This window comes from Mastigoproctus giganteus, chromosome 1 (assembly GCF_048544385.1).
Source record: "Mastigoproctus giganteus isolate SK-2022 chromosome 1, ASM4854438v1, whole genome shotgun sequence".
Classification (NCBI taxonomy): domain Eukaryota; kingdom Metazoa; phylum Arthropoda; class Arachnida; order Uropygi; family Thelyphonidae; genus Mastigoproctus; species Mastigoproctus giganteus.
Window position 1 is genome coordinate 155,824,044 of NC_143575.1, and position 26,113 is coordinate 155,850,156.

General features: G+C 37.8%; 1 protein-coding gene across 1 annotated transcript in view; it reads right to left on the reverse strand.

Annotated features, from left to right (window-relative positions):
* LOC150091206 (zinc finger CCHC-type and RNA-binding motif-containing protein 1-like) overlaps positions 1–26,113 on the reverse strand; it is a 121,511-nt gene that overhangs the window by 82,572 nt on the left and 12,826 nt on the right. Inside the window, exon 2 of the mRNA XM_090382779.1 lies at positions 9,494–9,713. Within this exon, the coding sequence (XP_090238905.1) occupies positions 9,494–9,713 (220 nt within the window). The remainder of the gene's footprint in view (positions 1–9,493; positions 9,714–26,113) is intronic.

A 26,113-nucleotide genomic window follows, 5' to 3' on the forward strand; every position in this document is an offset into this window, starting at 1 on the left:
AACCAGAAATCCTATCCATAGTTTTGATGATGATAGCAACATGCATTCCACCTTCCACTTTGAGAAACCTTGCTCTGCACAAACAGTTCCAACTTCTTGAATATCCACTACCAATTCCTTACATGCTGATCTCGAGGTAATTCTCCAGTAGAGCAAAGATAACTTAGTTGATTTCAAACCTTCTAAAATTCAGTCCTGTCGTATATCTCACAAAAAGGATTCTTCTGCTCCTATGCTTATCTTTGATGACAATCTGATTTCTAGACAAGATCACATCTCTATTGGGGATTACCCTAACTTGTAATCTCTATTGGCATAAGCACGTCACAAATATTGCTTCCTCTGCATCTAAAAAACTGGGTTTTCTCTTTTGCTCTCAGCATTACTTTTCTTCCAAACAGCTACTCACTCTGTACAAATTGAAAATCTGCTCTACTATGGAATATTGAGCTACATCCGAGTGGTGTCTCCAAACCCTCTCTCAGGCTTCTAGATTCCATTCAAAACAGGTCAGTTAGATAAATTAATGACTCATCTCTAACAAAGTCTCTCCACTATCTGTCTCATAGCTGTTCTGTTTCTGCTACCTGCCTTTTCTATAGATACTTCCATGGGCACTATTCTGAATTTGCTTCTATAATTCCTGCTCTCTCTTCCAAATCAGTCTGAATGCATGCCACAACCAGTCAGCATCCTTTTTACTGTCCAACTTTAAAATCAGAGAACCAACTTTTCTTCTTCCTCATTTATTCCTTCAACTTCAGTTTTCTGGAACAACCTCTCTCCCTTCGTACATATTTCCTGAAAATTACAATATACAGAATTCAAGTCAAATGTCAATAAGTATCTTCTTTCATCTTCTCAACCTTCAACACATGCATGGTACTAAGTACTATAGGTTCTAATACCTCTCGTGCTTGGGGTTTCATAAGAATAAAACAGATGAAGAATTAAATGCAAAGATTGCAATCTAAGGATGCCTGTTCCATGCTATAAGCCAAGGGCTTATCAGCAAGAAGGAGGTGAGGAAGACTGAGTTAGCTATGTACAGATCCACCTAAGTACAGCCTTGACTTAAGCTGTGAGTCATGGACCCTTTACTCTCAGCATTGGAGCAGATCGCCGAGATGGCTTGTTTTCTGTTCCACCCTACAAAGGTAGGGTGGAACAGAAAACAAGATGAGACAGAATCGGCAATAAAACAGCATTAAACGTAAATCCACTTCAAATGCAGATCCAAGAAATCCAACAGCAATGGTGTGGCCATGGCATCAGAATGGATAAGAACTGGTTTCCTGTTTAGCCTGGGAAGCCAAACTCAGGAGTGCAACCAGAGGGAGAGGTCAAATGTGAAATGGGAAGATAACATCCATTATCATTATATGATTCCTTTCACTTTAAAGGTGGTATTTGTGCATATGTCTGCTGTGATTACAATCTATATTCTGACTTGTAAGTCAGAATAGCCTGACCAAGAGAGGAATGGTCTGGAGAAAGATCACAACCATTGCTCATGACAGGAAAAGATTGTATTCTCCTTGTGAAACCTCTACACCAGTTGACTAAGTAAGTTTATTATTTTGAATAAATTAGCTTAAAAAATTTTGAATTTAATCAAATTTCTAAAGAATTATTACAGAAATTGACTTTTGTTGCCACAAACAACAAAAATTCATTGACAACAACAGCAGTACACTCTAGTGACAGTAGGCTGAACATGTTGAGCCAGTTCCTGCAGTAGTCAGTTAGGTGACCACACTGAATGAAATTGCCTGTCAATCCAACTATTTTGCAGATTGTGTATAAGTAAAATTATTTTACTTATACACAATGCTCAGAAATTGCAAGCAAACAAGCAGAAGCACATAACATTTGTAGATGTGGGCTTTCATTTATTTTTTTATTAAGATAAAATTACTGCTTCTGTTAAATTTATGATACATTTAAATTCAAGAAAGGGAGGCACTAATTGTATTAATTATCAGAAATTCCAAATTTTGACCAACAGACCAAGGAATATCTTAAATAAACCTTTCACAGCAAATAACAGTATGGGCAATTTTCTAATGTAGAGCACAAGAACAGTTGGTTTTGATTTCCCCGTTTACTTAATATTTTGGTCCAGTTGTTCTCAAATTATATTCCTACAGAACATTAGTTTCTGCAAGCTGGACTGAGATGTTCTGCCACTTAAATATAATAATGTTAATGTTCTACAATTTTCTAGACTTTAATTTTTCACTCCAACTTTTAATTTACACTTTAACACTACTGTTATCTACTACAGCACTAACAGCACATGAAAAAAAAAATAAATAAAGAGTAGCAAATAAATATTATGGATGAGAATTTAATAATATAACATGCAATAATTTGCATAGATATTAAATTTATATAATGCTGTAATTCAGATAATTAAATTAAAAAGTATGTTTATTTTTTACTTAGATTTTTCATGACTCCTCCCTTTTTTTTTTGTTTGCCATTTTTTTTAAAACAAATACCTATCCCTAATCATAAGTCGACAGATATGTTCAAATATGTGATTTTTTAATAAATATTTAACTTTTAATATCCCATATAATATCCAATAAATTCAACTTTTAATATCCAATAAATACAAATTGAGGAAGAATAGTTGCAGGACAGATGTGTGGTAATTTGCCTTTAGCAAGTGGTTAGTTGATTGTTGGAACAAACTTCCATCTGTTGCTGATGAAAGTGAGTAGTTTAAATTCAAGGAATAACTAAACAAACTAGTGGAGGGGACAGACAGGTGATATGGGATTTTTTTTTTCTTTGTTGATGCTGTATAAGCTTGCTTTCTTGCAACATCTGCCACTACTAATACTACTGAATGAGTTTCATAAATAAAATCATTTTTGTGCTTTTCTATAAGTGTATTACTCTACAGATTAGCCCGACCTATTAGGCCTTTAACACATCTCTTTAGTGTTCAACCCCAACCAGCGAATTCCTAACAGCAATTCCATTAAGCACTAATGTCAAATGCATAATTTTTTTTTTAGATCCTAGCCACTGAAATCCCAGGAAACTAGGTGGCAGGACCTGCCACAGCAATTTGTTGTGATACTGGATACACCTGGCTAGCCTCCATGTGGCAGCGTATGGGCAACGTCAGGGCCCCACTAGGGGTCTGGCGGGCCATAAGCCGGTCAAACAATGGGCACAACATATCACACTGCACAGACACGGCCCAGAAACTTTCAAGTCATTGGCTTGACAGTGTACTGTCCTCGATACAGCAAAACACATGCAGAGTTGGGAGAAATCCGAGGTGCCGTTTGACACAAACATACCTTATACCTTATCTACAGATTTGTATTGCATTTGTTAATTCTTCCAAAATTTGAGAATACATCAACATAAACTGCGCAACACAGCGGCAGCCCCCAAGGCAGAATACGCTGGTCCCAAAGGAACTAGTAGTTGTTGGTGACTCTATTGTCAGGGAAACGGGAAACATGCTTTGTAAAAAGGATAGGTGGAACAGGACCAGGGTATGTCTGCCAGGGTTGATAACATTGTAGAGGCGGATATCATCTTTAAAGGGTACAAAAGGTGATATAGTTGTATACGTTGGCACTAATGATATTAAGAGTAGGAGACCGGCAGAATTACTTAACAAGTACAGGTCACTGTTGAAAAAAAGCCAAGAATTAGGGTTGAATTTGAAAGTGTCTGCAATTCTGCCCAGACAGGATAGGAGGGAGTATATGATGAGAGCCCTGTCAATCAATTCGGCCCTGGAAAGATTGTGCAAGGCTCAAGGGGTAGAATTTTTTTCAGCCTGGTCTGTACTTGTTAACAGGAGAGACTGCTTCTACAGGGATGGGATACACTTAAATAGAAAGGGTGCAAGAATGTTTGCTGATGCTATCGAGGCAGTGTTAGGTGGGTCGGAAAACTGCTAGATTGGGGGGGGGATACAAGGACTAATAGATTAACAGTAGCCACTGGCAGAGGTGAAAGTGATTCTTGCACTGCTTCTATTGATATGAGCCGCAGCCTGGAAAATAAGATGCAGGTTATTTCAGAGACTGCTGGGAATCATTGGGGTACAAATAAACACATAGGTTGTGTTAGGATAGCTAAGAAAAAGAACAGGTGCATGTATACTTGCGTGTACACCAATGCTAGGAGTTTAGTAAATAAATTGATGAATTTGAGGTATTGCTCAAAACATCAAAGGCAGATATTGTGGGGATTTCAGAGACGTGGTGTCACACAAATATAAGGAATGCAGAACTGGAATTTGGGGAGTACAATGTCTAAAGAAAGGATAGACAGGATAGGAAGGGAGGAGGGGTTATGCTATTAGTTAAGAAATACATAAAATCCAAGGAAGTGAAGCCAGTCGACATTGCTGGACAGTGCAGTGTTGTCAGTTTGGTGTGACATAAGCATTGGGCGATCAAATTGAGACTAGGAGTGTGCTATAGGCCTAATGACTCTGAATGAGTATAATAAGGAAACAGGAAAATAGAGTGGGCCAGTAAATCAGAGAGTCTTATAATGGGGGATTTTAATTTCCCAGATATTGACTGGAATTTGGGGGCTGGTCACTAAGCAAGGCTTTTGTGGATTTATTGGATGATTGTTTTCTACATCAGCATGTTCAGGAGCCAATTAGAGGGAATAATACTCTTGATTTGATTATCAGTAGTGATTCTTCGTGCACTAAGAATCTGCAGGTAAATGAACCACTAGGTGGCAGTGATCAGTGTGCTGAAGTGGGATTTACTCAAAGAGGTAACTACCATTAGGGATAAAGGGAAGGGTTATTGCATTCGTAAAGGCGACTACGATGGACTGAGAGAGTATTTAAATTCTATACAGTGGGACCAACTGATGATGTTACCAACAGCTAATTCAAGATGGGAAGCATTCAAAGAACTTATCTTGGAAGCTACTAGGCTTTACATACCAACTAAGAAAATATTGTTCAAGGTTTAGGCCTAAGTGGATGTCAGATGAACTAATGAGACATATGGCAGAGAAGAAAAATGCATGGGATACATACAAATTAACACATAACACAGAAGCCTATGATAGATACAAGTTGATCTGTAAAAAAGTTACAAGGGAGGTTAGGCAGGCGAAGGCAGATTACGAGAAAAATCTTTGGCAAGGGATGCAAAGAAAAACAGCAAAGAGTTCTTTACTTATGTAAACTCTAGAAGGAAGGGGATGAATCAGATTGGTCCACTTGATATCGATGGGTCAACCGTTGATGATCCTGCTCAGGTAGCTAACAAACTGAATGAATATTTTGCATCGACATTCACACATCAGGAGTTATTCAGCGAGGGGAATCAACTCTGGCAGTAAGCTAGAGAATCTTGTAATAACTGAGAGTAAAGTGGAGGAGAAATTGTTGAAGATAAATACAAGAAAGGCACCTGGGGTGGATGGGATCTATCCAGTTATATTAAAGGAGGCAGCAAAGGAAGTAAGCAAACCCTTAGCCATAATTATGAGAGCTTCCTTGGACTCAGGGGAAGTACCCATGGACTGGAGATGTGCAAATGTGACCCCAATTCACAAAGGAGGATCAAAGGGCGACACAAGTAATTATAGACCTGTTAGTTTAACTTCTGTTCCTGGAAAATTAATGGAGGCACTGGTTAAAGAAGCACTGCAGGATCATCTAGACAAGACTTCAGTTATAGCTCAGACACAGCATGGTTTTGTTAAGGGAAAGTCTTGCCTGACCAATTAAATTGGATACTATGATGCAGTCACAAAAGAACTGGATGCAGGGAATAACTTTGATATTATATACTTCGATCTTAGAAAGGCTTTTGATACTGTTGCACATGGAAGACTGCTGCACAAATTGGAGCAGTGTGGCATTGGACGCAAACTGCTGCTATGGATAAAGGGGTGGTTGAGAGGGAGAAGACAGAGAGTGGTAATCAATGGACACTGCTCATCGTGGACTAATGTTATTAGTGGAGTCCCTCAGGGTTCAGTATTGGGGTCCATTATTGTTTTTTTGTATTTATAAATGATATTGATGATGGTATATCAAGCTTAATGTCCAAGTTTGCAGACAATACGAAGGTTGGCAGGGTTGTCAAGGACACTACTGACACTATGCTACTGCAACAGGATCTGGAAAGGTTGAACAGATGGGCTGAGAGGGTGGCAAATGAAGTTTAACATTGACAAATGTAAAGTACTACATATGGGAAACAGTAACCCCAGAGTAACGTATCAACTCTGTGGTACTACAGTGACAGTGGTAGGGAATGAAAAGGACCTGGGGGTAGTTGTGTAGCTGCCTACACAACTACCCCCCAGGTATGAAGTTTTCTGAGCAGTGCAGACGAGCTGCAAGAGTAGCTCATGGTGTATTGTCGATGATATATAGGAATTTTTCTAGCAAGGATAAGGAGGTGATTATTCCCTTGTATAAGGCAATGGTCAGGCCACACCTGGAGTACTGTATACAGGTCTGGAGGCCTCATTTCAAGAAGGATGTAGAGATGCTGGAACGAGTACAGAGAAGGGCAACAAGATTAGTGAATGGAACAAAGGGGTGCTCTTACGAAGAAAGGCTTAAGTTTTGCAAATTACACTGTTTGGGGACTATACACCAGCGAGGTGATCTGATAGAGGTATATAAAGCCTTGAATGGTTTGAGCATGCTCAATGCTGATGGGATTCTTCCTCTTGCTCAGAATAATCACCTGAGAGGGCATAAATCCCAATTGAGAAAAGACAGATGTAGGATAGACGTGAGGAAATTTGCCTTTAGCCAGCGGGTGGTTGGTTGGTTGGTGGAATAGACTTCCATCCCCTTGTCTTGGAAGTTGATAGCCTAAATAAGTTTAAGGCTCGGCTGGACAGGTATTTCGAACGAACAGAGGGGTGAAGTGGAAGTGGTTATTTTTTATTTATTTATTTTATTTATTTTTTTTTTGGTTGATGCCGCATAAGCTTGCTTTCTTGCATCAAATGCCTCTATTAATGCTAATGCTAATAAAAATCAAATTTACTGCTGTAACAGTTAGCTTTTTCTCAGCAAAACAACACTAACAAAAATTTTCATCTATCTCCACATTTATTTTATTATCTACAACTTCCCAAGCATCATCATCAGCCATTTTCAATCCACTGCAGGATGAAGGCCTCTCCAGCAACTTTCCAGTTCCTTCTGCTTTGTGCAATAGCCATCCCATTTACTACCCGTGAACACGTCAATTTCATCTGTCCATCTCCGTTGTCCTACAGGTTTTCTCTTAGCTCCTCTTGGATACCATTCTGTTATTTTTGTAGTCAGTCTGTCATCATGTCTTTGAGCTATGTGTCCCGCCCAAGACCATTTCAGTTCTTTGGTTTTGATAAGAATGTCCTTTATTTGCATTTGCTGCCTAATGTGTGCTCCTTCAAGTGTTAGTAAAGACTAGCATTAGTAAAGGTATATGATGCAAGAAAGCAAGCTTATGCAGCATCAGCCAAGATAAAAAAAAAACCACTCCCCATTTCACCCCTCCGTTCGTTCCAAATACCTGTCCAGCTCAGCCTTGAATTTATTTAGGCTATCAACTTCCACAACAAAAGATGGAAGTCGGTTCCACCGATCAACTACCCACTGGCTAAAGGCAAACTTCTGCACATCTATCCTACATCTGTCTTTCCTCAATTTGAATTTATACCCTCTCAGATGATGATTCTGAGCAAGAGGAAAAATTCCATCAGTACTGAGCATGCTCAAACCATTCAATGCTTTATGCACCTCATCAGATCACCTCGGGTGCCTAGTCTCCAGACATTGTAATCTGCAAAACCTAAGCCTTTCTTCGTAAGAGCAACCCTTCGTTCCATTCACTAATCTTGTTGCCCTTCAAATTAGTCAGACAAGACTTCCCCTTAACAAAACCATGCTGTATCTGAGCTATAACTGAAGTCTTGTCTAGATGATCCTGCAGTGCTTCTTTAACCAGTGCTTCCATTAATTTCCCTGGAACAAAAGTTAAACTCACAGGTCTATTATTACTTTTGTCACCCTTTGTGAACTAGGGTCACATTTGCACATCTCCAGTGCATGGGTACCTCCCCTAAGTCCAAGGAAGCTCATATAATTATGGCTAAGGGTTTGCTTACTTCCTTTGCTGCCTCCTTTAATATAACTGGATACATCCCATCCACCCCAGGTGCCTTTTTTTATGTTTATCTTCAAAAATTTCTCCTCCACTTTCCTCTCAGTTATTACAAAATCATCTAGCTCACTACCAGAGTTTAATTCACCTCTGGCATTCCCTTCCCTGAATAACTCATGTGTGAATGTAGATACAAAATACTCATTTAGTTTGTTAGCCACCTGAGCAGGATCATCAACAGTTGAACCATCAATATCCAGTGGACCAATCTGATTCATCCCTTTCCTTCTAGAGTTTACATAGATAAAGAACTCTTTGCTGTTTTTCTTTGCATCCTTTGCCAAAGATTTCTCATAAACTGCCTTTGGCTGCCTAATCTCCTTTGTGACTTGGTTACAGACCAGCTTATATCTATCATATGCTTCCATGTCACCCATTAATTTATATGTATCCCATGCATTTTTCTTCTCTTCCACATGTCTCATTAGTTCATCTGACAAGATTGCACACTTGAAGGGTCATAAACTCAAATTGAGGAAAGAGTTGCAGAATAGGTGTGTGGAAATTTGCCTTTAGCCAACAGGTGATTGAATGCTGGAACAAAACTTCCATCTGATATTGTGGAAGTTGATAGCTTAAATAAATTCAAGGAAGAACTGGACCAACCTTTGAAGCAAATACATAGGTGAAATGGGAAGGGATTTTTTTTGGCTGATGCTGTAGCCAGGGGCTCACATCTGGTGAGCATGGGCTTGGCACACCCAGGGTCCTGCGTTGGATATCATCATTCTTCTCTTTCTTGGTGAGTCCTCAATCTCTCTCTCTCTCTCTCTCTCTCTCTCTCTCTCTCTCTCTCTCTCTGTCTCTCTCTCTCTCTCTCTCTCTCTCTCTCTCTCTCTCTCAGGGTAACTTGGGATTTTTTTTTTTTTTTATGGCCTGTGCAGCATAAGCCTCAGGCTTCCTTGCACCATATAGCTTATAATAATAAGCTTGCTTTCTTGCGTCTTATGCCTCTACTAATGCTAATATTAATAAGATGCTTCCCATTTCGTTGTTGCAACTCTTTCATGAATTTCACTGTAGGATTTGACATGTAAATGAAACTCCATCTTTTCAATCTCAGTCATAAAAACTCTATATGATGGCCATTTAAGAAAAACAGATCAATGCATTTATCTTGCCTAACTTCCAAGCCACCACATAGTACCAGAGTAAACCAGATTCGTAAGCCTTTCCTGTTTCAGATTACCTTCTGCATAAAAAATAAACAAATGACAAATTTTATTTAAAATATTTTTTCAAATTTTCAATAATATTTAAAACTTTTTTAATAAATATAATTATAAAATGGTAGCCATACCCACCCCACATTCATAACATCGAGACTTGTCCTTGTATATCTTGCGCCTAATAAATTCAACAGCACGTCCATTATCTTTTGCTAGTGTGCATTTTAATGTACGCCCAAAAAGCTGTTGCCTATCAAGTGCTCGAACACATCGGTGAGCAGAATCTCTTTCAAGAAAAAGTACAAAAGCCACACCTTTACTTTGTCTTGTTTCTTTATCTCTCAAGACAGTAATTCTGAAAAAGAACAGAGAGAAAGTAATTAAAATTCTTGCCTCAATAAAATCTAAAATTTTATTACTTCTAATCAGCAAAATATAGCACATATTACTTAGAAAATACTACAGCCAATTTATTCCAACCCCGAAATGTCTACCCAAATCCAATACGGTTTCAAGCACAGGTCTAATCACTACTTCCAATTAGCATACATTAAAATGCTCCAAACATTTGAAGCCAATTCAGACATTGTGGTATAATTCAACAAACATTGAGCATTTGACTCAGTTAATATTAGACCCTAATCCAACTTAGTGATTCTATTATTAGCCATATGGTGCAAAGGAAGTCTAAGGCTTAAGCTGCACCAACCAAAAAAAATTTCCGAGTTAGAGAGAGAGAGAGAGAAAATCAGAAAATGTGAGCCTCTGTAAAAGCAATGAGGGGAAAATCCAGTGATGACTATACCTTTCTGCCAAACACAATCAAAAGCCTCAGAAATATCAAGAGCAGCTGCTTGAGTTTCACCAAACTTTTCCATTGAATTTTTCAATGCATGGTTGTTTATTTGATTTTTAGGAGCATTAGCAACTGCGGTGGTCATTCTCTGGGGATATGCGGTGGTCATTCCTTAACCCCTTTCCGCATCCTACATATTTGGTGGTCACAGGCTCGAACCCCGGTCTAATCAAGAAGCATGTGCTACGCACTGCTGCTCCTACTCACCTGGCGGCGCCTCCGTAGCCAGGTGGGAAGGAGCAGCAGTGCGTAGCACACACTTCTTGATTAGACCGGGGTTTGAGCCCGTCACCACCAAATACGGAGGATGCGGAAAGGTCAGAGAATGACCACCGCATATCCCGGAGCAATATGGCCTTAGTTGCTAATGCTCCTAAAAACCAAAATAACAGCCCACCTGGCTACGGAGGCACCCCCAATGCATAGTAATATAAGCCAATATATCAATAGTGAACTGACACTAGTGGAATCTATAATGGCAATCATTGATCAGATGTAAGAATGTGAGATAGTTTAGGAGTTGGCAGTTAATGGATTTCTCCATTGCTTTGGAAAAAGTATAGCTAAGTGCAATGGGATGGGAGGGATTTATTACCCTTTTTAGGAACTGGCTGGATATGGGCAAATTTCCAAGCAGAAGGAAAAACACTAGTGGAATAGGAAAATAGTTAAAAGGAGACAGAACAGGAGTAAGTTCAGCAGCACAGGTTTTGAGACAAATGGAGAAATACTATCAGGGCCTGCTTCTTTCTTGGCATCAAGATTGTTCAAAATTCTGATCTCCTTTTGATGGAAGCCCACAGGAAGTACTGAGTTGTTGTTGTTGTTTTGGGTTTTTTGGCACAAGGGCCTCCTGGGCCATATTGTGCCTTTTCATTATTAACTTATGACTGAGTTATTAATATAATTGTTGTCAGAGACCATTATATACATTTATGCTCTTCAAGTATCTAAACAGTGCTTCAAAATTTGCATTATTTCCAAGTATGTGTAGTAAATTTAAAGGTTCCAGCAGATTGGATGCAGAATAAAAAGTGGATTTCCAGTTACTTGAATAATTAGGGCATTCTATTAGAATATGTTTGATTGTTAGCTGAGTCTGACAGAATGAACATTGAGGTGGGTTTTTTCCCATAAGCAAGAACAAATGAGTTGTATATGTGTGTCCAATACGGAGTCTTGCCAAAATCACTTCTTCACGTCTGCTTTTCCTGAAACTAGAGGTCCACAACTGAGGTTCTTTTTTAATCTGAAACAGTTTTATTCACTTGTGTTTGTCACAGATTAGTCCATTGATGCTGTTTTAATAGTGGATTTATAATCAATGTATTATAATAATTAATAGTGGATTTATAATCAATGTGTGGGACTTTCAGATGACAGAGTGATCTATTTGTAGGATGTTTAGCAGCACGATCTGCACTTTCATTACCTGGGATGCTGACATGCCCAGGGATCCAGCAGAAGGTAACCAACTGTTTGGATATTTGATATTGGTATAATTGAGACCGTATCTGTTTCAGAATGGGATGTTGGGAAGAAGTAGTAGATTGAATGGCAGTGACGGCACTTAAGGAGTCGGTGTATATATAAGAGCGTTTTTGATTTGCTGTGTGGTTATATTATCTAGAGCTAGTTTTATTGCATACAGCTCTGCGATATAGATACTGCATTCTATAGGAAGAGACACAGCTATTGAAAAAGCAGAAGAAATTGCTGCAGCACCTACAGCTTCATCTGTTTCGGAACCGTCTGTATATATGTGAAATTTCTCTGCGTTTTCTAAGGCGTGGGCTTTATGCAGCTGCTGGAAGTTGTTGTTTGGCAGGGAGCCTTTTCTCCATCTCAGAAAGAAATTATCACAGAGATGTGAGTAATGAGACCAGGGATGTTCAGGAGGAGCTACGTCTTCAAGGATATGCTGGAAGTTAATATTCCAACTGAGCATCAGTTCTTGCAATCTAATACCCGCAGGGCGGTTTTCATTAGGTTTATTACAATATAGCGTTTCATACTGAGGGTTAAACAGGTATTCCCAGCAAGGATGAGATGGAATACTTTTTTATTTTTGCAGCATAGCTACATAGTAAGGATTTTCGTCTAAGGTGTAATGGCGGTTCATTTGCGTCAATATACAGGCTATGGACTGGAGACGTCCTAAAGGCACCTGTGGCTATCCTTAGGGCACTATGTTGAACAGTATTTAGATGTAGCAAGGAACTGTTTCTTGCAGAGTCATAGACAGGTGACCCGTAATCTAAGCGGGACCGGATAAAGCTTTTATAAAGATGTGTGAGGGAGTGTCTATCAGCACCCCAGGAGTTAGATGGCACAGCTCTTAAGATGTTTAATTTCTTTTGACAGGCCGTTCTAAGATAGGCTACGTGATTGGAAAAATTAAGTTTACTGTCTAGATATAAACCCAATAAACGAAAATTGTTGGTAAGAGGAATCCGATTGTTCTTTAAATATATTTCAGGATCTGGATGTAATTTTCGTATTTTACATAAATGAATTGCAGTCGATTTATTTTCTGCTAATGAATAGCCATTCCGTTGGGCCCACAATTCTATTCTGGCTATGGACATTTGAAGTTGCCTTTCATTGGAAATTATGGTTTGTGACTGGCAAGAGATAATCAGGTCATCGGCAAACATGTATGATTCAACTGTTTTTGGTATGTCTTGTGTTATATTTGTAATTCTTATTGTGAATAGTGTTGCACTCAGGATGGAACCCTGCGGTACACCCTCCTCTTGTTCAAATGATTTGGATATAGCATTCCTATATCTGACCTGAAAAGTTCTGTAGCGTAGGAAATTTTGTATAAATTGAGGTAACTGCCCCCTCAGATCGAATGAACGAAGATCCTGAAGGATACCATATCGCCAAGTGGTATCAAACGCTTTCTCAATATCGAGATTGACCATAACCAGATGTTGTCTCTTGATGAAAGCATTGCGGATATTTGTTTCTGCTTTAATCATCACATCTAAGGTTGAGTGGTTTTTCCGAAAACCATACTGATTTCGGTTTAGCAGATTGTTTGTTTCCAGAAGCCACGTTAACCGCCTGTGCCCCATTTTTTCTAAGACTTTGCCTAAACAGCTAGTCAGCAATATCGGCCTGTAATTATTCGGTATGGTATGATCCTTACCTGGCTTCGGAAAGGCCAGTACAATTGAGTGACGCCATGAGTGTGGATAAGTATTTTCTAAATAAATTCGATTGTAGAATCTCAATAGGGAACTTATTGCTTTATTATTTAACTTTTTTAACATTATATAGCATACTCCTTCTGGGCCGGCAGCAGTACTTGATGTTTTGTTTAGAGATTCAAAAAATTCCTTTAACATGAATGGCTGATTGTACGGTTGAGATGCCTTAGTATAAAAATTTATTTTATACTGTTCTGCAGATGCCTTAATTTTTTGGAAGGTTTGACTGTATGTGGACACTGCTGATATACTGGCGAAAGACTCAGCTAATGCGTTTGCTATTTCTTTTGGATCAGACAATTCTTGCCCTTTCCAGTTCAGGATTGAGGCTGGAGACTGCACAAATTTACCGTTAAGTGCTTGAATTTTCTTCCAGATGAGTCTGCTGTTCGTATCCTTGTTTATGGTGGAAGCAAAACCTATCCAGGCATCTTTCTTTGCTTTTCTTCTTTTTTGGCGGAAATTGGCCTTGAGTTTTTTAAAGTTAATAAAATTAGCAGTTGGAGGAAATTTTCTAAACAGATTCCAAGCTCGATTTTTTGTCTGTTTAGCATGTGTGCATTCCTGATTCCACCAGTAATGACTCTGTCTGCATTTCCCAGGTAAAGATTTTGGTATTGCAGAATTTGCAGCTTGTAATATTTGATTTGTTATATGTTCGTTGACACTATCTATGGGCTGAGACTGGACTAACTCATCATCAAACTGGATTAGGGAGGGAAAATTATGCCAGTTTGCCCTATAGAATTTCCACGTGGATCGCTGCAATGGAGACAAGTTTACTTGTGTTTGAATATTGCAAAGAATCGGTAAGTGATCACTGTTTAGCGGGTTATCGAGAACTAACCACCCCATATTGGCATAAATGGAGGGAGAGCAGATTGAAAGGTCTATTGCAGTCATGGATCCTGTATTAAAATGGACATATGTGGGTTCACCAGTATTTAACAGAGTAAGGTTATGAGTATCAAGCAGCAATTCTATTATTTTACCCCTTTTGTCAATTTTTGGCGATCCCCATAGAGGATGATGAGCATTCAAGTCACCCAGTAAGCAGAAAGGAGATGGCAGCTGATCTACTAGCTTTTCTAAATCATCTGAGGAGAAAGCAAAATTAGGAGGGAGATATATAGAGGCTATTGTAATGGTGATACCAATTTCAATGCACATTGCCACTACTTCAAAAGGAGTCTGAAGGGAAACATGCTTGGATGGAATGTTATTTCTGACAATGATAGCCACCCCTCCATGAGCTGGCGTGTCAATGCTCCTATCTCGTCTAAAGATGGTATAATTTTTGACGGAAGGACACACTGGTGAATTTAGAAGCATTTCCTGTAAGGATATGCCAGCTGGTTCATACCGATCAATTAGATCCTGCAAATCATCTTTTGAATTCCGAAATCCTCTGCAATTCCACTGAAGGATTTTTTCCATTATGTGGTTTTTTGTGTTGTTTTCGACTCTGACTGTTTTTTAGTTGCAGCTTGCTTGTATCGATCAATTTTTGCTTTGTCTTTCCTAGGAAAAACGGGTCGGGTCACATCCATCTCATCACTTGCATGTAGTTCTAAAATTGTATCTTCTGATTCATGTTCGTCAATGTCCATTCCAGTGGTGGATGTTTGCGGTTTCTTGGTTTCTATTACTTTTGGTTTTATTGATGAGGAGGCCTCCGTTGGTATGGTGATTGGGGTATTATTGGACTGTTCACTTGTTTTTTGTGTAGGACACTGTTTTGAAATTGAAAGCAACGAACGTGCCCAGTTCACAATTGATATATTTGGAGGAATCTATACTTCAGTTTGGATTCCTACAGACTGTGAAGATTGAGTTGCTGTGGCATATGTTTGCTTTGTCTCTGTTTTGATTATCTGTCTTCTTGCCTCTGAGTATGTCACTTTGTTCTCTACTTTATATTTTTGAATTTTTTTTCCTTGCTTCCATAATTCACATGTTTTTGAGAAAGCTGGGTGGTTACCCTTACAATTTGGGCAATGCGGAGTGGTAGTGGCACAATCAGATTGGTTATGGTCTTTTGACCAGCAGTTGGGACATACTGCCTCACCTCGACATGCAGTCTGGGAGTGTCCATATTTCTGGCATTTGTAGCACCTGATGGGATTCGGAATGTATGGTCGGACACGGCAATGCAAGTAGCCTGCTTTCACAGATGTTGGTAAGTTAGGAGTGCTAAAGGTAAGAATTATGCTTCTTGTTGGAATGAGTGTACCATCTTTTCGGGTCATGATTCTCCTTGCTTGGATGACTTTTTGATCGTGTAATTCTTGGACAATTTCCTCCTCTGGTACAAGTAATAAGTCCCATTCTGTTATTACTCCCTTTGAGGAGTTTAAGGTGGCATGGGGAGTAACTTTTATTTGGTGTCCTCCAAAAGTTGTGAGCTTTAATAGCTTTACAGAATGTTGAGGTTGAGTTGTTTCTATTAGAAGATCACCTGATTGAAGTCGCCTTACTGATTTAGGTGAACCAGCAGCAGACTCAATGCATTTCTGCACTAGAAAAGGTGATAATTTGCTCAGAGGCTGATCTGATAGAGAGTGCAAGATGAGGAAGGCTGGTATCTCCTCTTTAGGTGTTGTTTTCAACCTCTTTGGTTGAGAATAGTCATTTTCATTGTCACTTTTATTTGCTAGTCTTGAGCTCGATGGCTCTAAAGGTGGAAATGAACTGTTTTCCATCTTTGTTCCTTTCAGCCCTGGGAGAGTGGATTTCTTCTCCCAGGTTACCGGCCCCGCCACAGGGAGGCAGGAGCAGTGCCGCTAGAGTGACCAAGCGGTATAAGGGTTAATACGTTAGTTTAAAAAGAAAAAAGAAAGGTGGATTTCCTTTCTTAAAACTTGCTTACAATTTGTAAGACTAAGTTATTAATTAAAGACAATGCAAAAAACTTTTTAAACTAAATAAGAACTTTGGCTCTGAGAAAACGCTCTAGGAATCACTCTGAAATTCGCTTGATCACTATAACGCTTGGCACCCGGGACCGGAAGTACTGAGTGGAATGTATGGGAAATGAAAGGTGGTGGTTTACCAAGCTCTTCAATATAAGAGTTGAAGAAAAGAAGGGTGTTCAGCTTTATCTTTAGCTGAGGAAGCAATAGGCCCATCAGGTTTTAAAAGAGGTGGGAGTATAGATAAACAAAAGTTGTGGCCAACAGCTGTGGCAAGGGACTAGAATGCTGGACCACCATTTGGACAAGAAGCAAGTTTTCTACTCTTAGCCTGTTCAAAATCACGTTTGGATTGATTAATAATTGCTTTACAATTGTTGTAAGCTTTAGTGTAGGCAGAAAATGAACCTGGAGATCTGAATGCAAGTAAATTACAATGTACAGCATTCTTATCTTGATAACTCGAGCAGATTTATTGGAAAACAAGTTTAGGTAGAAGCGGTTTTAAGGTGGAATAACAGAATGCATCCCTACAAAAATAATATCACTGACACAATGTGAGCAAACATTGACATCAGAAGATTTAAAACAGTAATCCAACCAAGAAAAAAACAGAAATCTCACAGGTCATTTCTTTTGCATCCCTGTAATGCCAAACAACATACAGCTAAGAACAGCCATGAGAGAAAGGCTTCATTGCAGAACAGACCATCACCAAGTTGTGATCTAAGAAGCACTAACCTCAACCATGTGCTTTAAAGGGTTGTTTGTGAAGTAAAAAAAAAAAAAAAAAAAACATGTTGGGTGTGTGATTAGGATTGTCTCATATTTTGGTAGGTAAATGAAAAACTTGTGGGGTCATTAGTAACTGCAAAAGCCTCAGCATCCTGACCAGCTGGGTCCATGTGACTAGAAAATTGAAGCCAGCTGGAGTGCAGTAAAAATTAAAATCATCAAGGAAAATTATCTTGCTGTTAGGAAAGTTGGAATGAAAAAAGTAGTTTCAAGGAAGAGAGGTCAAAGAAAAGAACAGAGACAACAGATGAATTTAACAGAATGGGGGTAGAGAAACTTTAAGCCAGAGAAGGTCAAAAAGAGGAGATTCCAAATTAGTAAGCCTTTGACAAAGAACATCAGAGCAGACACATGCACAAGTACTATCTTTGAAGTGAAAAGAATTAGAGAGAAAATAATTAGGGGGAACTGACATGAGCTGTGGCTCATCTCAGTTCCCCATAATTGAGGAGAGGATTGAGGAGGGGAGTGTGCTTCTTATGAAAAGCAACCTGGGCATGGTTAAAGCCCAAATTCAGAAATTATACATGCAAGCATAGAATTTGTGCTTGAAGCAAAGTTAAAATAATAGTGGAGATTGTATATCATTGAACTGGTTCACACAAAGATGAACCAGTTTGTTGAATTCATTGAATTAAACCTCATTTCCCAATAAAGCTGAAGCCATCATTTACAGAAAGGTAAGTAAGCCAGCAACAAAGCAATATGGTTGCTTTTCAAATACCTTCTTCAAAGGATAAGCAGTAATGTTTCAAAGGTATTTTTATAGCACTGAGCATTCCACTTTATGTAATAGGGAAGATGGAAGGACAAGGCAAAATAGGAAAAGAAAGAGGGTAGGAGACCCCTACATTTCCCAACATTTTGGAAGGAGAAACAAATTAGAAATCAGTAAATTAAAAAGAAATTTAAAGAAAAGCTTCAAAGTTCTCTCAGAAATCTGGTTGCGTGACTACCTGCACATTCTCTTAGTTGCGGTCCTGGATAAAATGGTTATAAAAAGTATCGATAGAGCATTACTAAAGGGAGTATCTGAAAAGCAATCAGCTTACTTCAGGTCAGCACTCATCCATTTACTTGCCTCTTCAAAAAGGATGGCTTCCTCAGTTGAGGTTTAATTCAATGATACCAATAAATTGGTTCATCTTTGGTTTTAGTGTGCTACATTTCCTTTCTTTCTTTTTATATTCGTGTTTTTTTCCTTTTTTAGTTTATTCATTTGAATATAAGATTTAATGAAATGAGTTTATTTCTTATGAAAAGTTAAGTCATTTGTTCTACATTATATTTAACAGTTCTCAAAACAAGCTTTGTTTAGGAGTTATACTTATAGGTTTGCAAGACAATAGGAGTTTCCATAAGCCCTAAAATGTTCTTATGCTCTCCACAAGTGAAAAGAATATGGACAAAAGTATAACTATTTCAGTCTTGTGTGCTTCTGTTCTGATATAATACTACAAGTTTCCTGAGACTTAAGTATTACTATTAGTAGTGGCAAATGATGCAAGAAAGCAAGCTTATAAAGCATCAGCTAAAAAAAAAAATAAATAAATAAATAAACCTTCCCACATCACCTGTCCTTCCCCTCCAATAATTTGCCTAGCTTTTCCTTGAATTTATTCAAACTATCCACTTCCATAACAACAGATGGATATTTGTTCCACCAATCAACCAACTACTGGTGAAGGCAGACTTTTGCATATCTATCCTTTCTCAATTTCAATTTATGTCTCCTCATGTATATAGTCTGGCAAAGAGGGAGAATGCCATCAGCACTGAGCTTGCTCAGTCCATTCAAAGCCCTAAACCCTCATCAGATCATCTTGCAGGTGCTTAGTGTCTAATGCAGTACTCAAGATGCTGGCTAACCATTGCCTTGTACAATGGGATAATCACCTTATACCTACTAGCAAAGTTCCTGTATATCACTGAAAAACCCATGCAAAACAGCTGTTTCCACTGTCAGAGAACTTCATATCTGACTGCACAATCCTCTCCAGATCTTTTTCATTTTCCACCACCCTGAGCATAGTAATTTTCCACCTAACACATTAATCCAGGATTACTGCTACCCATATGCAGTACCTTGCATTTGTTAACATTATAAACTTCAACTGCCATTTCTCAGCCCATCTACCTAATTTTTCTAGATCTTGTAGTAGTAACATTCCCAGATCACTGTCATTAACCACCTCACGTGTATCATTTGCAAATGTAGACATTAATCCTGATATACCTTCATCAATATAACATTAATAAATATATAAAACAACAATAAACCCAGGATTGAACCCCACTAATAACATTAATTCATGACGAGCCAAGGCAAATAGCAAAAACTTGCACAGCAGCTGTTATCGCAACAGTATTAAAAGCCTTTCTGAAATCCAAGTATACAATATCAAAATTTTTTTAATCTAATTCCTTTGTTACTGCATCATATTATCCAATCAGATTGGTCAGACAAGATCATCCCTTAACAAATCCATGCTGTGACTGCTCTCTAGATGGTCCTACATTACTTCTTTAACTAGTGACTCCATTATTTTAATTACTCATATCACCTTTCGATTTTTTTTTTTTAATATAAGTTGTCTACATATTCAATAACTAACATGTGAAATTTCATTCCTGTAGGTGATGGTACACCTGAGGTGGAGCCCAGAATCTGAGGAAGGATGCTATGGTTGACAACGTGGAGTATTGAGCAGTGATCAAGTTCCTGCATTTGCAGGGCAAGAAAACTCAGGAAATTGATGAAGAAATGAAAGCTGTGTATGGGCAGAATTGTCCATCCTATGACACTTTAAAAAAGTGGAAACAGGAGTTCCAGTCCAGCCGTACAAATATCTTTGACGAGCCAAGAGAAGGAAAGCCATCAATATATGCACACAGTGAGACGGTTGCAAAGGTTGAGCAGCTGATGCTGAGTGACAGATGTGTGACAATTCTTTCATCACAAATGCAGTGGGAATTAGTTATGGGTCTGTCCATAGAATTTTACACGACCATCTGCACATGTCTAAGGTCTCCGCACGATGGGTTCCAAAATTGCTAATGCCTTTGCAGAAGCAATGTCAAATGCAACGTTCTCGCAAACTGTTGGATTTGTGTAATGCGGATGTTGAGAACTTTTTTGATCCGTTGGTGACAAATGTTGGGTGTACCAATATGAACAAGAGACTAAGGACATCAAAGCAGTGGAAGCACACCTCCTCCCCACCCCCAAAAAGGCAAAGACCACTCCATCTGCAAAGAAGGTGATGTTGTCATATCGTGTTTGCAACAGAAAAAGGGTTATCCTGACAGATTACCCACCTCGTGGTTCCACACTTATCAGAGAATACTACAGAAATCTTTTGAAAAAGTTATGCGATGCTTTAAAGCATGGAATGTTAACCAAAGGTGTCCGTCTTCTGTTAGACAGTGCAACAGCTCATGCAGCCATTGCCACCACCAACTTTGTTGCCCAGTGCGGCGGCTTCGAACTACGATCTGAACCACCCACCAGCATCCACCCTATTCTCCTGACCTAGCAGCGTCAGACTTCGTTTTGAGAAATGAAGAATGCCACTTTCATTCAACTCAGGAAGTCATCAATGAAGTAGAATCGTGGTGTCAGGCAAAAAGTGCAGACTTCTTAAATCAAGGCATTAAACAACTGATCCATAGATGGGAGAAATGTGTTACTATACATGGAGAGTATATAGAAAAGGATTAAAGTTCCTGTGAAGTTTCACCATTCAAGGGCTATTATTTCTAGGTAAGGGTACAAACTTTTTGATACTCTCTTGTATAAAGTTCTTATTTGATTGAGATTCATCTGTTTTCAGTGCTCTCTCAAGCTTTACCAGGCATCGGATGACTGTGTTCCTCCCAATGAGTTGTCAATTTCTTGGCATCTTTTCTCCCATGCTGCATTCTTGGATTTGGAAATTTTCCTTTTAACTGCTCTATTGCACCTTTTGTATTCTTCTCTATTTTCCTCATTAACCATTTGTTATAGGCTCTCTTCTTTCACCAAACCCGCTACCTCCTTATTCCACCAATACTGTTGTTTATATTTGTGATCTATTAGGCCTAGTGCTTCGTTAGCAGTCTTGTGTATGGTGGTTTTAATGCTGTTATATAAGATATTCACCTCTTCTGTTTTTCCAATGTCAGATATGTGGTTCTGGAATCTTCTCTAGTAAAGATCTTTAATACTGTCATGAGATAGTAATTTCAGTTTATAAGCAATATTTTCTTGTCCTACCATATTGTCTTTACTGATCGTATTAGGTCTCACTTGCCACTAATTCTGGTATTTTAATAATATATCTGCAATCACCAGGTAATGATCCGACCTACAGTTGGCACCTCCCATTACCCTGCAGTCTTTTGTTGTCCATACCAACTTCTGGCAAGTAATTATAAAGTGTATAACTGATTTCTGCTGGAGAGATGGTTGCTCCCACGTATATCTATGAATGTTTTTGTGTTGCAAAAAGTACTAAGAATTTTCAGGTGGTACTGTTTACAGAAATCGATAAGTCTCTTACCACTGTCATTCATAGTCTCCTCTCCAAAGCATCCTACTACATCGTCATTCCGTTTTGATCCAACCCGTCCATTTATATCTCCTATAAAAACTATTTGTTAATTATTCTTAACCAAATCCATTTTTTTCATAAAGCATATGGTAGAACTTCCTTTTCCTATGGTAGAACAGATTGGAGCATATTCTCCAATCTGTTCATTCTCTTTTTCTTTGTTTCAGTCATGACAAGAATATAAAGGTGCATCTCTTTTGCTTCTGTAACTATATCTTGTGTGAGCTTCCGTGAATGTTCCATGTACCAATTCGAATAGTCCTTTTTCCGCGCTTCAGTCGTTTCCCTTTTAGTCTCTGGCTTCTTTGCAATAATGGTATTTTTAGCTGTAAAGTGTTTTTCCAAGTGCTGGCCCGACACCTCAACCTGAGGAACCAGGGATTTGATAGAGGTTACCTTCCCCTAGCATTTCCTGATTCAACAGCTCACACTGCAAGGTGGCAATGCTTATAAGGCGGCATTTCCTTGGCTTGACAGAGATGTCATTGAGTTATTGTGGCATTTAAATTAATTCTCTAGTTTACTTCTAGTTTCCCCAAGCCCTAAAATGTCTTCTCTGACCAGCAAAAACTATTGCACCTCCTTTGTTCAAATGAATATCATCTTTATTAAACAAAATCATTTTATATTAGGGTAGGCCAAAATAATAAAATTTTCTTCAGTAAGTCTTGCAGAATTCCTGACATCTGGAGTTAATCAACAAATCTTTCAAAATAAGATCCCTCCTAATGTGTCTGGGCAGAATAGTAGACAATATTTTTACCTGACTTTTAACATTTTATAGCATGACATTATACTTCCAGGCTAAATCCTTAGTTCATTTATGCTGTAAATGAGGGGTAGCCAACTTAATTTGTGCTGCGATCTACTTTTTTTCTTCAAAATGTGCTGCGATCTACCATCTCAAGAATTTCATTGCCATAGTTAAAAAAGTTAATCAACACATATTGAAAAATGTTTATAAATTTTAAAATTAAATACAATTCAGAATTCTTATTTTAAATTCATACGTATTTAAATTTTTAATTTATGTGAAGTTTGTGTCTTCATGTCATCTACCAAGCTTTCAAAATCGGGGCTATACTGTGATAAAGGCCACATGTAAATAATCTTCTGTATGGAAGTCCGTAAGAATAGAGCGATTCTTATTTGTTTCAAATACGTAAAGGCCAACTCACATAGACATGTGGAACCAAAACAGCAATTTAAAAGTTCTGCATTTTTTTACATTTGGATACTTTTCTCGGCAAACATTTTCAAAGGTCTTTTTCAGATGATCTGGCATTTAGGAAGATATCACTTTGCAATGTAATAATTTCATTTTCAAGTAATATATTCTCCATGTCAAAAATCTCAGTGATTTTTTCTGCAATTTGTTTCGTATCTAAGTCAACATTAAACGGATAAGAAATATATTGAACAATGTCTTCAATTGTTTTAAAATCACCGAATCTGGTTTCAAAATCACCCACAACTTCCTCAATTTCAGAAACATATTTCTCACTATTTAATTCAAAAACAGGATATTTTTGCAAATTATCTTACATATTTACAAATTGATCGAATTTTTTTTCTTTGAGATTCTTAGCCATTGCCAAAAATTGATATTTATATGCAGAAATACTACGAATCATGTCACCCACATTTTTATTTTTTCCTTGTAATTCCAAATTCAGATCACTTAATTTACTGGTAAAATCTGTCAAAAAAGCCAGATCACAAAACCACTCCGTATCTTTTGTAGATGCTGATAATCATCTCTCCTTTGATCAACAATTTTTTTAAATTTCATTCAGCAAATTTCAAAATCTCTGTAGAAACTTACTCCGACTCAGCCACCTCACATCTGTGTGCAATATCAGATCTGGTTCATTTTCATCGAGTTGAATTTTGAAAAGTATCCTTTGAGAGATTGTTCTCTGATGGAATTCACGATTTTGAAAGCTATGTCCATAACACTTTTAGTATTTAAATCTTTTGCTGGCTAACACTCATTTGTGGATGATACTGTAGTAACTCAAAAAATCTGGGAATTCATCATCCTTTTGGCACAATGCGATGAATCCGTTAAGATGCTCCGTCACTGCTTTAGCTCCATCCGTTGTTATTGATACGAGCTTAAATAGTGGTAATTTAATTTTTTCAATAAAATTTTTAATGCATTAAATATATCAAGACCACTAGTTCTTTCTTTTAATGAAACCATACCCAGCATTTCTTCTCTAATGGCAGAATCATTGAAAACCACATGAAGAAAAAGGAGCAATTGAGCTGTATCATTTGACATCTGCATATTCATCCAGTTGTAAATAAAAGGACACACAATTAGCGATATGAGCACACAAAGAATGATGATATCCAGATATGTGAGCTTACTTAATATTAAGTAAGCTCACATTTTTACTCATTTTTTCGATGCATCGCATCATAGTATTTCAAGATAATTGTAGATCTTGAAGAGCACTTTTATTTTCATTTTTGTTCTTAAAATTTTTTTCTTAAACTCTTTCAAAAAAGAATCTGTTATTTCTAAAAATACGATACGTCTTTAATGAATTGACCATCAGAACATGGTTTGCATTTTTTTTTTTTTGCAAGATGACTCACTTTAAATGATGCTGCAGTTACAGCTTTAGATTGTAAATTTGGTGTCATGAAGACATTTTGTTGTGAAAATAATCTGGATTTAAGTTCTTTTAATTTATTTTTTCTAAGGCTATTATTAGGCGGAAAATCCAATTGGTATTTACCAATGAGCACGTTGAAGTGACTTTCTAGATTTCCTTTTTTGGGTATAGCCATGGAAGCATTGCAAATAAAACAACATTTTTCTTTTATCATTATAAAAAAGTATTCTTGTTCCCACTCTTGGTGAAAATGATACATTTTACTTTTTTTCATAGTATTCATTTTAAATCAAATGGTATTAAATTAACATCTAAGTACTGTCCAATTATTAATATTAAGTAAGCTAAATAAGAATTCGACACATACACTAAGCTCTTCACAATGTAACACCTTCCTCATTTCGACCCATACACAAATCTAATCCCCTAAGCAAGATCATTGAGAATCTACTTTACTCTCAACTCTGCTCCTTCATGAAAAATAAATTCAGCCACATTCATCATGGCTTCCTAATGGGCAGATCAACTGTGACTAACCTACTCTCCATTGAACATGACATAAAACTTAGCCTTGACAATAACAATCAGATAGACATTATATACCTTGACTTACAGAAAGCCTTTGACTCAGTACCACATAAGTTGCTTTGCCTCAAATTAAAGAACATAGGTCTATCAAGTAATGCCTTATCACTTATGTCTAACTTTCTTGAAAACAGGAAAAGCAGAGTTCATTTTGAAGGAAGATACTCCTCCACTTTCCATATACAAAGGGGAGTCCCACAGGGTTCTCCCCTGGGGCCACTACTCTTTGCTGTATATATTAACGACATACAAATTGTATGCAACATGTTGACATCAAAGTGCTCTCATATGCAGATGACTTGAAAATATACAAAACCATCAAAACAACACAAGATTGTGAATCACTGGAAAATGGACTAGACTTAAACACTAAACTTAAACAATTGCTGCACCATGTCTGTCACAGACAATCACAAAAAACACAAGATTAATTATCCCTATAAAGCTAATGGCTAATAATCAATAGCTAATAATCATGAGCTATTGAGAATACATGAGGTTTCAGATTTGGGAGTATGGTTTTCTGAGAAGGGAAACTTCAACACACATGAAAATAAAACTATAGCTAAGGCCTCCAAATCCCTTGGACTGGTTAAAAGAATCTGCTTCGATTTCACCAATGTACAGCTCATAAAAACAGCTTGCATAATGATCATCAACCCAATTCTAGAATATGCCTCACAAATCTGGAATCCTCACACCAAAATTCTTATAAAACAACTGGAACGTATTCAGAAATCCATAGTCAGATTCCTGGTGTACAAATCTAGGTTGGAATTGAACACAAAATCCTACAATGAATGGTGCATTCACTTTGGGATTGTACCACTCTACCAAAGAAGAGCTGCGGCAGACTGCAAATTCCTAATGCATCTCGTGGCTGGCAAGCTCGATGCCCCCGAGCTGTTCTACCTCATCAACTTCAGCTGTCCTCCAAGAGTCTTGAGAAGACAAAATATGCTGGCACAAGAGCCATTCAGAACTGATCAACTCAGATTCCATTACTTCAACAGAACTGCAAAATTGCTGAATGAATCCAACATTGATATCCTAAATGAAAACATTAATATCAAAAAAGAGCTACAAAGGTTTTTCAATCAAACTAATAGAGAATGAAAATAAATGACTAATTTAATAATAACAACAATAATAATACTATAAAGATAGGTA